The sequence below is a fragment of the Phyllobates terribilis genome, unplaced genomic scaffold (genome assembly GCF_046119375.1).
Source record: "Phyllobates terribilis strain yellow unplaced genomic scaffold, ASM4611937v1 Scaffold_1__5_contigs__length_1240528914, whole genome shotgun sequence".
Lineage (NCBI taxonomy): Eukaryota > Metazoa > Chordata > Amphibia > Anura > Dendrobatidae > Phyllobates > Phyllobates terribilis.
Window position 1 is genome coordinate 688021469 of NW_027362761.1, and position 12502 is coordinate 688033970.

Sequence of the window (12502 nt, forward strand, 5' to 3'; positions counted from 1 at the left end):
ATTTTCATTCCGATATTTGTGTCCCATTGACTTGCATTGGTTTCCGGTATCGGAATCTGCGATATCCGATATTTTTGGGTATCGGTCTGATCCAATCCGATCCGATATTTCCCGATATCGGAAGGTATCGCTCAACACTAGTTGGCGCTATATAAAAATAAAGATTATTATTATAATTTTAAAAAGTTTGGCATTTACACTTTTAAACACTAGGGGGAGCAGCTGCTGAAATTTGCCATGAAAACCTAGTGTACAACTAGCTCAGATGAAGACTGCAGTAAATGTGAGCAGATCCAGCCCACATGTGTGACATCACTCCTCTCCTCCCCTTCTAGGTGTTTGTAACAGGATAAGAGGATGTAGTTTAGGATCAGTGAGTGTGACAGAGGACGGCTGGCAGCACAGATTCTGCTATTTGGTGCTGCTTGCTGGATCATAAACTGGGGTTAGATACGTGGAGTGCATCATGTGCGCGATTAGTTACACTTAAAGTAACATGCTGGGAGCAGATACAGGGCTAAGTGTAGTGTATCACACAGAATGGGATTAGATACACAGTAGATAATGTATGGTGCAGGGTCACACATTTCGAAGGGAGCAGTGGTGTAATATATAACCCCGCTCCGTCCACTATATTACTGCTCCCATAAAAGTGGACGGAGCGGGGGGGGGGGGGGGGGGGGGGATTGGTCACACATTACACCACTGCTCCCTTAGAAATGTTTATATAGGAGCAAGGGTGTAATAGAATGGATGAATGTCCTGTAGGTATATAATTTCACACGCCCCTACACAGACTGCTGCGGGTTTATATCATCAAGCTGGGAAGATCCCTGGTTATTGTGCCCTTTCCAGCCTTAAAAATGCCAGTGCGCAGCCGCCCTAAAATTGGCACATCACATTAAACGTGACAATTCTGGCTCTTTGCTCTCCCCCTCTTCCTGATTGCCATGCTGCGGTGGCAATTGGGGTAATGTGGCTTGGGGTTGATGACAGCTGTTAATTGTCAAAAATCACATCTGGCATCAAGACCTGTGGTTAGTAATGGAGAGGCGTCAGACACCCACATAACTAACCTAATAATGAACAAAACAAAGCCACAGACAGAAAAATACTCCCCGACACTTGCCCTAGTTCACCAATTTATTTTTGAAAAAAAATCCCATGCAGGTCCGATGTAGTCCATTGCGTTCCCACAACGATCCCCGAATTTGACGTTCAAAGGCTATAGAGCCTTGTTCAGAGAATGACGCTCCATAGGCTGTAACAGCAGCCAATCTGGGGCCCGCTGCGCTCCGCGAGACAAGTCGGCTGCAATGAACAGTGACCTCAGTAACTACACAGCTCAGAGTCGCCGAGTCCTCTGTACCATGGCCCAATATAGTGCTCCACACAGTATAATGTATATAGGCCGCCCAATGCATCCATCCAATCCTGGTATATGGGCCGCCCAATGCATCCATCCAATCCTGGTATATGGGCCGCCCAATGCATCCATCCAATCCTGGTATATGGGCCGCCCAATCCATCCATCCAATCCTGGTATATGGGCCGCCCAATCCATCCATCCATCCAATCCTGGTATATGGGCCGCCCAATCCATCCATCCATCCAATCCTGGTATATGGGCCGCCCAATCCATCCATCCATCCATCCATCCAATCCTGGTATATGGGCCGCCCAATCCATCCATCCAATCCTGGTATATGGGCCGCCCAATCCATCCATCCAATCCTGGTATATGGGCCGCCCAATCCATCCATCCAATCCTGGTATATGGGCCGCCCAATCCATCCATCCATCCATCCAATCCTGGTATATGGGCCGCCCAATCCATCCATCCAATCCTGGTATATGGGCCGCCCAATCCATCCATCCATCCATCCAATCCTGGTATATGGGCCGTCCAATCCATCCATCCAATCCTGGTATATGGGCCGCCCAATCCATCCAATCCTGGTATATGGGCCGCCCAATCCATCCATCCATCCAATCCTGGTATATGGGCCGCCCAATCCATCCATCCATCCAATCCTGGTATATGGGCCGCCCAATCCATCCATCCATCCAATCCTGGTATATGGGCCGCCCAATCCATCCAATCCTGGTATATGGGCCGCCCAATCCATCCATCCATCCATCCAATCCTGGTATATGGGCCGCCCAATCCATCCATCCATCCATCCATCCAATCCTGGTATATGGGCCGCCCAATCCATCCATCCATCCATCCATCCAATCCTGGTATATGGGCCGCCCAATCCATCCATCCATCCATCCATCCATCCAATCCTGGTATATGGGCCGCCCAATCCATCCATCCATCCATCCATCCAATCCTGGTATATGGCCCGCCCAATCCATCCATCCATCCATCCATCCATCCAATCCTGGTATATGGCCCGCCCAATCCATCCATCCATCCATCCAATCCTGGTATATGGCCCGCCCAATCCATCCATCCATCCAATCCTGGTATATGGCCCATCCATCCATCCATCCAATCCTGGTATATGTCCCGCCCATCCATCCAATCCTGGTATATGACCCGCCCATCCATCCAATCCTGGTATATGACCCGCCCATCCATCCAATCCTGGTATATGGCTCATCCAGCCATCATCCTGATTATTTGGGTAAGAACCAAATACATAGTGATGAGGAACAGAAGATACTAAAGACAATCTAATCACTAATATTAACGATCGGTTCAGATACCTGAAAAATACTTGCTGGCATCCTTCATAACAAGTGTTATTGCACCCATGGACGGCACACGTCTGAATCTTGTCCTCCTCACTCTAGAAAGAAAACAAGAGGCTACAGTATTGAGGTTCTCATGGACACCCTTCAGCATCCAGTTGCGGGATCTGTCCCTTTACCATCATCACCTTTAGTTCTTGGTCTGTCTCTTGCTTTTTGCCAATTTTTGGATCGGAGCTATATGGCTCTCAGCATCTGTATATGATGCAAATAACCAACTTGTGTCCTTTAGTTCTACAGAGTCAAATGAGAACTGCATAAAAACACACACACACAGGTCAGTGGGGGCATCGCACTGTTTGAAGTTTCTGGCAGCTCTCATCTGACCCTTTAGCCTGTAGAACTAGGGGACACAGGCACATCATGTCACATACTAAATATACAGCTCTGGCAAAAATTAAGAGACCACTGCACAGTTTTCTAAAGATCACCATCTCTACATGTCTGACAGCCATTCCAGGGTCAGTTGAATTCCAACCAAAGTCCACCTCATTCTGCTTAATGTGCTTCTGATTAGGTGATCACCTGAACCAAATCTTATGTAACCAGGGAAAGTATAAAAAACACTGCTGTGGTCTTCACAATCCTCTTGCAATAGGACAAGCTGGATGGCAAAACAAGTGCTAGGAATAGCCCAAAAGTAATTTGAATGAAAAAATAACTTTTAACCATGCCAAAGGAATTGAAAAGTCTTGAGTGAGGAAAAGAAGGGCTCAATTCTGGCTTTACTAGCAGAGAGATACAGTGAATGTCATGTTGCCTCCACCCTTAAAATTTCGAAGACAGCAGTCCATTACAACAAGGTCAAGCGGCAGACATTGGAGAAAACAAAGCTACAGACCGGCAGAGGGTGAAAGCGACTCTCCACTGACCGGGATGACAGTCATCTTATTCAAATGTCACTCAGCAACCGCAGGATGACATCAAGTGACCTACAAAAGGAATGGCAAATGGCAGCTGGGGTGAAGTGCAGGGCAAGAACAGTTCGGAACAGGTTCCTAGAGCAAGGCCTCAAGACATGTAAAGCTAGAAAAAAGCCTTTCATCAATGTGAAGCAAAGGAGAGCCTGGCTGCAGTTTGCCAAAGACCATAGAGGATTGGACCATAGAGGACTGCTTCAGCAAGCCTGGAATTGGGCAGGTTAATCTTTGCGAAGGACGTATGAATCAAGCCGCATACAAGGTTATCCTTGAAAAACACTTGCTTCCTTCTGCTCAGGCAATGTTCTCTGAGGACAATGCCCCATGCCACACAGCTAGGTCAATCAATGTGTGGATGAAGGAGCACCACATCAAGACCCTGTCATGGCCAGCCCAGTCTCCAGACCTGAACCCCATTGAAAATCTCTGGAATGTAATCAAGAGGAAGATGGATAGTCACAAGCCATCAAACAAAGAAGAACTGCTTACATTTTTGTGCCAGGAGTGGCATAAGGTCACCCAAAAGCAGTGTGAAAGACTGGTGGAAAGCATGCCAAGACGCATGAAAGCTGTGATTAAAAATCATGGTTATTCCACCAAATATTGATTTCTGAACTCTACCCGAGTTAAAACATGAGTATTGTTGTTACTAAATGAATAAGAACTTGTTTTCTTTGCATTATTTGAGGTCTGAAAGCACTGTTTCTTTATTATTTTGACAATTTCTCATTTGTTGCAAAAAAATACAAAATTTTTAGCTTTGAATTTTGGAGACGTGTTGTCCGTAGTTTATAGACTAAAACAACAATGTACATTTTACTCAAAATTATACTTATAAAGAGAAAAATCAGAGAAGATGAAAATTTTGCAGTGGTCTCTTAATTTTTGCCAGAGCTGTATATTATTTTATATGCACACATACACCCCCACGTGTGTGTATACTAATACATACGTTAATGTCCCAACTATGGATGGAAATGTCCTGGAAAGTATAATGTTAGAGGAGAACAACTTGTTTTATCTTAGGTATTCAATTTATTAAGAGACAGTATTTCCTTCTAAATAGTGGGCATTCCTGTTCTTCCAACATAAGATTGGGCTACGGTTTTAAAGGGGTTGTATAGGATTATAAAACCATAGCCGCATTGTTCAAAAATTATGCCACACATAGGGCTGAACGGCAATAATACACACAAGCACACATTAACCCCTTAAGGACGGAGCCAATTAGGTCCTTAATGACCAGGCCAATTTTTACAATTCTGACCACTGTCACTTTATGAGGTAATTACTCTGGAACGCTTCAATGGATCCCCCTGATTCTGAGATTGTTTTTTCGTGACATATTGTACTTCATGATTGTGGAAAAATTTCTTCGATATCACTTGCGTTTATTTGTGAAATACACGGAAATTTGGCGAAAATTTCGCAATTTTCAAACTTTTAATTTTTAGGTCCTTAAATCAGAGAGATATGTCACACAAAATAGTTAATAAATAACATTTCCCACATGACTACTTTACAACAGAACAATTTTGGAACCAAAGGGTTAAAAGTTGACCAGCGATTTTTTTTTTGTTGGAAAAATGAGACCACATAACATATGAAGTGACTTTGAGGGGTCTATATGACAGATAATACCAAAAAGTGACACCATTCTAAAACGGAACACCTCAAGGTGCTCAAAATCATATTCAAGAAGTTTATTAACCCTTCACAGGAACTGAAGCAACATGGAAGGAAAAAGTTAACATTTAACTTTTTTTTCATAAAATGTTTACTTCAGACCCAATTTTATTTTCACAAGGGTAACCAGAGAAAAAAAGGACCAAAAAATTTGTTGTGCAATTTCTCCTGAGCATGCCGATACCTCATGTGTGGGGATAGAAAGGAGTGAAATTTGGAATGTAGACTTTGATGGAATAGTCTGCGGGTGTCATGTCGTGTTTGGAGAGCCCCTGATGTGCCTAAACAGTAGAAAACCCCAACAAGTTACCCCATTTTGGAAACTCCTCCCGTCAAGGATTTTATCCAGGGGTATAGTGAACATTTTGAACCCACAGGTACTACATAGAATTTGAGAACATTAGGCAGTCATACTGAAAATTTTATTTTTTTTTTTTTCCCCACGAAAATGTAGTTTTAGCCCCAAATTTGTCATTTTTGCAATGGATAATAGAAGAAAACAGGTCCCATAATTTGTTATGCCATTTCTCCTGAACGCGATGATGCCCGATACGTCGTCAGAAATTACTGTAAGGCCACACATCAGGGCCGAGAAGGAAGGCGCACTATTTGGCTTTTGGAGCATAGATTTTTGTAGAATAATTTGTGGGCGACATTTGCGGGTCCCCTAAGGTGCCAGAACAGCAGAAAAACCCAAAAAGCGACCCCATTGTATAAATTACACAACTCAAATGAATTCATCTACTGCTGCAGTGACTAATGTAATGTCAACGCCACGCTTTATTATGGAGAATTCCAAATACGCCAGTTTAGTGCCCCTTACATTGTGCCTCCATAAAGTGTAGTAATACACACCCCGTAAATCATAGCTCATTTGGATTTGGGAGCGCAGAATTCACGGGATTTTATTTGAGGGGGAGGGAGCTGTTGCTTTTCCAGAGTCTTTGTTCTACCAGTAACGTGGGACCCCCTATAGTCCCAGTTACAGATGAGGGACCTGAGAGGGGGCTGGTATTGTGTGGGATAAATTAGGGTACATAATTTTCGATTGCTTCCAGAATAAAGCTTGATCACATTCTTGTGTTCTACGCTGAGCACTTACGTCCGGGTCTCCGTGTAAATCCAACAAAAATGCGACTCAGAAGAAACCCCCAACGGAACCACCCACCACAAAGAGGCAGATGGAGACACTTTGGAGTCCGTTCGACGTCTGCTCCGGTGGTCTCCATCTTTTCCAGGCGTGCAGAGATCCATAGTCGTCCACACTTAGGCTTTTTTTTTTTTAGCGCACAATATGATGTTACGCTGCCGGAACAGAGACCAGTCCAAAGGGACTCCATCAGCTTCACAAGTGAGTGGCTCCATCTGGGGGTTTTTGTCTGAATTGCAGTTTTGGTGAATTTACACGGAAACCCAACGTAAGCACTCAGTGGAGAGCGCAGGATAAACGCGAGACGAGCCTTATTGCGATTTTTTGGAGGCAGAATGAAGAAATAGACAGCAGTACCAGAATAGTTCTTATTTTATTTTTTTGCTGTTCACCGTGCGGTATAAGTGATAAGGCAGATTTATTCTCTGGATTGGTGAGATTACAGCAATACCAGATTTATATGGGGTTTTTTTTTTTAGGTTTTGCTGCCACCATACAGAAAGAATGCTTTTTTTTTTTTTTTTAATAAAAAGTAGTTCTTTTCGTCGCCACATACTGAGATCTGTAATTTTTTTATTTTTTGGTGAACAGAGCGGTATGATGGCTTCTTTTTTGCGGAACGAGTTGCAGATTTTTTTGGTACCATTTTGGGGCACATAGTAATTTTTGATCACTTTTTATTCAGATTTTTCAGACACAGAATGAAGAAAAACAGCAATTCAGTTGTTTTAATTTTTTGCACCATTCGCCATGCGGTAAAAGTGATAAGACCAATCTGTCCGCCGGGTTGGTACGATTACAGCAATAACAGATTTATTTTTTTTATGCTTTGCTGTTTTTACAGACTAAACAGTATTTTACAAAAAAGAATTTGGATTTTGCATTGTCGCATTCGGAGAGCTGTAACTTTTATAGTTTTTTGCCAAATGAGCCATATTAGGGCTTATTTTTTGCAGGACGGTCTGGAGTTTTTATTTATGCATTTTTTTTTTTATGACTTTTTGATTGCTTTTTATTCACTTTTTTGTGAGTCAGTATGATGAAAAAGCGTCATTATTGGCGAGTTTATTTTATTTTTTACGGCAATCGCCAAATGGACTAAATAACACGACAGTTTTGTAGAGCGGGTAGTTCCAGACGGCGATACCAATTAGGTGTGCGTTTTTTGTTTATTTTTGTTTTATTACAAACGCTGCGTTTTGAGTGGAGAAACTGATTTTAGTGATTTGTGTGGGGTTTTTTTTTTACATATTTCATTTAACTTTTCTTAACTTTTTCACCAAGTCCCACTGTGGGACCCGTGCGATTTTCACTTTGATCATTGATCTCATGGTATCTCTGTACTGCAGTGCATGAGACATCTCAGGGAGTCACTGAACTCACAGACTCTGCCGGTGAGATCCAGCTTGTTGCTGGATCTCACAGTCCATCGTACCCTGGGATCATCAAATGGTCTCAGGGTACCATGGTAACCATCGGGACCCGCGATTCTCACCGCGAAGGTCCGATGGTTACTAAGGGGGTCCCCAGGTAAGCACTTAAATACTGCTGTCATGATTGACAGCGGTATTTAAGGGGTTAATCGGCATCGAGACCGGCCGGGGCCAATACTGCAGGGTGTCAGCTGTCATACACAGCTGACACCTGTAGAAATCGCCACCGCCGGGCAGTGCTATACTCTTATTCCACAGCAATGCATTTTTTACGGTGCTGTGGAATAAGTACCCTATATGACCTCCGTAAAAATGCGTGACGGCGGTTGTTAATGGGTTAATGGACCTTGGCTACAATGCCACAAACAACCTGAGGACAGGTGCGGCACAGTTTCTGGTAGGAAGACAATCATTTTTTTCTAATCCTACATAACCCCTTTTATACATCTTTATTTCCAATTACTTAAACAGCTGAAAGACATTACTAAATAACAATACAGTTTGCGAGCAGTCAGACAGCCATATAGAATGGGCCAAGATTGGAACGCAGTGCACGGACTGGCAGGCATCGCTCCTGACCTGAGCATGACCGTTTCATATATTTCAGGAGAGCTGCCAGCCAGTCCCTGCACTACATACCAAATTTATGCAGCCGTCTGACTGCGCCCTTAAAGGTACAATGCACTTTTAAAGCTGCAATGACAATAACTAAACTACATATCTAGTACCTGAAATGCATCTGGACTTCCACGCCGATTACCAATCACAATAAATTGTTCATCTGTCTTCTTTTTCATAGTTTTTTTTCTTTCAAGTCGTTCTTTTAAGTGGTTTGGGAACCCATCAAATATAGATGGCACTGCGTCTAGACGTAGCCTAGGGACCATTGCTCCTGGACGTATCATGTAGTCATTTTCAGTAAAATGATCACTACAAATTCTGCTGGATGCACATGGATTCCAGTCTTTACGTCTTATAGCCAGGACCCATTTGGACAAACGGTTGGGATCCTTCATTGGAAACCTGTGGAATATTTTAGTTATTTTGCATAAAAATTACATAGGCCCCAATTCATCAAGACTGACATTTTGTGCAACAGTCTTGATGAAAGGAGTGCTAGTGTAAGATACGACAGATTCATTAAGGGGTGTGAGCCAAAACAAGAAATCTATTATAGGGATGAACTGTTGTACATTTCAATAGGAATATCCCCAGCCCCTGTCACCCAAAAAGCTCTAGATATTAGTGCAACTATGACTTGTGCAAAACTATTGCAACATTTCAAACTGTTTTACATGAGAATTCTGGCAAAAAAAAAAAAAAAAAAAAGATTAATAGGGCGATATAGTTAAGAATAAGTAGTAATGCTGATCCGGCATGAAGGGAGACTGACTGCTGGAGCACACAGCTGCCAGGGCAATCATTCAGTGCCATGCATGCGACCCATTGTAAGTAGTAGGACACTCTTCTCTCCTCCTGTGATGGCCTGCACCGATGCAGGCAGAGTACCTGTATTGTGCAGCTACTTAGCACGTAAATGGCACGAGTCACACAACCAAGATAGGCAATCAGAGATCTTGAAAAGCACTAAAAACAGACAGGATATGAGAACAGTTCTAGGACTTTTCAGGATACAACCATAACATGTATTTGGATTAGGCTTCGTTCACACCTGTATCCGGTTCTCAGATACCGCACGCACCCATTATAACCTATTGTGTTAAGTACATGTGCTTCTTATCCGGCAGCACAGAAGACAAGGACTACTACAAGTCTATGGGTCTGTGAACGCTGATGACTCTGGTACCGCTGTGTCACGTGTGTGTACTATAAGGACATGTGACGGAGGCCTTAGTCTCTGCGCACATGACTATACCAGAATAGAAATAAAGGCTTACCTAAAGAATTGTTTCCCACAGCCTTTGACAAAATGGTTATTGCAGCCATATGCCACACAGGTCATCGGCATCCTGGTAAGAGCTGCAAACCTGGGGAATAAAAGAAAGAATCTCTCAGTGTTAGTGTGGCACCCATGGCCAGCTGGACCTCATCATACAGACTACAGCTCAGGGTGACCCGGCCCATAAGCCATGGCTTCTACAGGTCAGCAGGAGAGGCGCCCACACTATGCAGCCCTGCGGAATAACATGGGACTGCTACAGCTCAGGGTGACCCGGCCCATAAGCCATGGCTTCTACAGGTCAGCAGGAGAGGCGCCCACACTATGCAGCCCTGCGGAATAACATGGGACTGCTACAGCTCAGGGTGACCCGGCCCATAAGCCATGGCTTCTACAGGTCAGCAGGAGAGGCGCCCACACTATGCAGCCCTGCGGAATAACATGGGATTGCTACAGCTCAGGGTGACCCGCCCATAAGCCGTGGCTTCTACAGGTCAGCAGGAGAGGCGCCCACACTATGCAGCCCTGCGGAATAACATGGGACTGCTACAGATCAGGGTGACCCGGCCCATAAGCCATGGCTTCTACAGGTCAGCAGGAGAGGCGCCCACAATATGAAGCCCTGCGGAATAATATGGGACTGCTACAGCTCAGGGTGATCCGGCCCATAAGCCATGGCTTCTACAGGTCAGCAGGAGAGGCGCCCACACTATGCAGCACTGCGGAATAACATGGGACTGCTACAGCTCAGGGTGACCCGGCCCATAAGCCATGGCTTCTACAGGTCAGCAGGAGAGGCGCCCACACTATGCTGCCCTGAGGAATAACATGGGACTGCTACAGCTCAGGGTGACCCGGCCCATAAGCCATGGCTTCTACAGGTCAGCAGGAGAGGCGCCCACACTAGGCAGCCTTGCGGAATAACAAGAGACAGCTACAGCTCAGGGTGACCCGGCCCATAAGCCGTGGCTTCTACAGGTCAGCAGGAGAGGCGCCCACACTATGCAGCCCTGCGGAATAACATGGGACTGCTACAGCTCAGGGTGACCCGGCCCATAAGCCATGGCTTCTACAGGTCAGCAGGAGAGGTGCCCACACTATGCAGCCCTGCGGAATAACATGGGACTGCTACAGCTCAGGGTGACCCGGCCCATAAGCCATGGCTTCTACAGGTCAGCAGGAGAGGCGCCCACACTATGCAGCCCTGCGGAATAACATGGGACTGCTACAACTCAGGGTGACCCGGCCCATAAGCCATGGCTTCTACAGGTCAGCAGGAGAGGCGCCCACACTATGCAGCCCTGCGGAATAACATGGGACTGCTACAACTCAGGGTGACCCGGCCCATAAGCCATGGCTTCTACAGGTCAGCAGGAGAGGCGCCCACACTATGCAGCCCTGCGGAATAACATGGGACTGCTACAGCTCAGGGTGACCCGGCCCATAAGCCATGGCTTCTACAGGTCAGCAGGATTGATTCCCACACTATGCAGCCCTGCGGAATAACATGGGACTGCTACAGCTCAGGGTGACCCGGCCCATAAGCCATGGCTTCTACAGGTCAGCAGGAGAGGTGCCCACACTATGCAGCCCTGCGGAATAATATGGGACTGCTACAGCTCAGGGTGACCCGGCCCATAAGCCATGGCTTCTACAGGTCAGCAGGAGAGGCGCCCACACTATGCAGCCCTGCGGAATAACATGGGACTGCTACAGCTCAGGGTGACCCGGCCCATAAGCCGTGGCTTCTACAGGTCAGCAGGAGAGGCGCCCACACTATGCAGCCCTGCGGAATAACATGGGACTGCTACAGCTCAGGGTGACAGTCCATAAGCCGTGGCTTCTACAGGTCAGCAGGAGAGGCGCCCACACTATGCAGCCCTGCGGAATAACATGGGACTGCTACAGCTCAGGGTGACCCGGCACATAAGCCATGGCTTCTACAGGTCAGCAGGAGAGGTGCCCACACTATGCAGCCCTGCGGAATAACATGGGACTGCTACAGCTCAGGGTGACCCGGCCCATAAGCCATGGCTTCTACAGGTCAGCAGGAGAGGCGCCCACACTATGCAGCCCTGCGGAATAACATGGGACTGCTACAGCTCAGGGTGACCCGGCCCATACGCCATGGCTTCTACAGGTCAGCAGGAGAGGCGCCCACACTATGCAGCACTGCGGAATAACAAGGGACTGCTACAGCTCAGGGTGACACAATCTATAAGCCGTGGCTTCTACAGGTCAGCAGTTGAGACGCCCACACTATGCAGACCTGCGGAATAACATAGGGCTGCTACAGCTCAGGGTGACCCGGCCCATAAGCCATGGCTTCTACAGGTCAGCAGGAGAGGCGCCCACACTATGCAGCCCTGCGGAATAACATGGGACTGCTACAGCTCAGGGTGACCAGGCCCATAAGCCATGGCTTCTACAGGTCAGCAGGAGAGGTGCCCACACTATGCAGCCCTGCGGAATAACATGGGACTGCTACAGCTCAGGGTGACCCGGCCCAAAGCCATGGCTTCTACAGGTCAGCAGGAGAGGCACCCACAATATGCAGCCCTGCGGAATAACATGGGACTGCTACAGCTCAGGGTGACCCGGTACATAAGCCATGGCTTCTACAGGTCAGCAGGAGAGGAGCCCACACTAT

The 12502-nt window shown here is 46.2% G+C and overlaps 1 protein-coding gene across 1 annotated transcript in view; it reads right to left on the reverse strand.

Moving 5' to 3' along the window:
• The window catches only part of LOC141273492 (uncharacterized), a 123270-nt gene that overhangs the window by 31751 nt on the left and 79017 nt on the right, over positions 1–12502 (reverse strand). The window contains exons 2-4 of the mRNA XM_073685394.1: positions 9851–9940; positions 8681–8975; positions 2719–2801 (exon numbers count right to left, since the gene is read on the reverse strand). Coding sequence (XP_073541495.1) covers positions 2719–2801; positions 8681–8975; positions 9851–9921 — 449 coding nt within the window. The 5' untranslated portion in view covers positions 9922–9940. The remainder of the gene's footprint in view (positions 1–2718; positions 2802–8680; positions 8976–9850; positions 9941–12502) is intronic.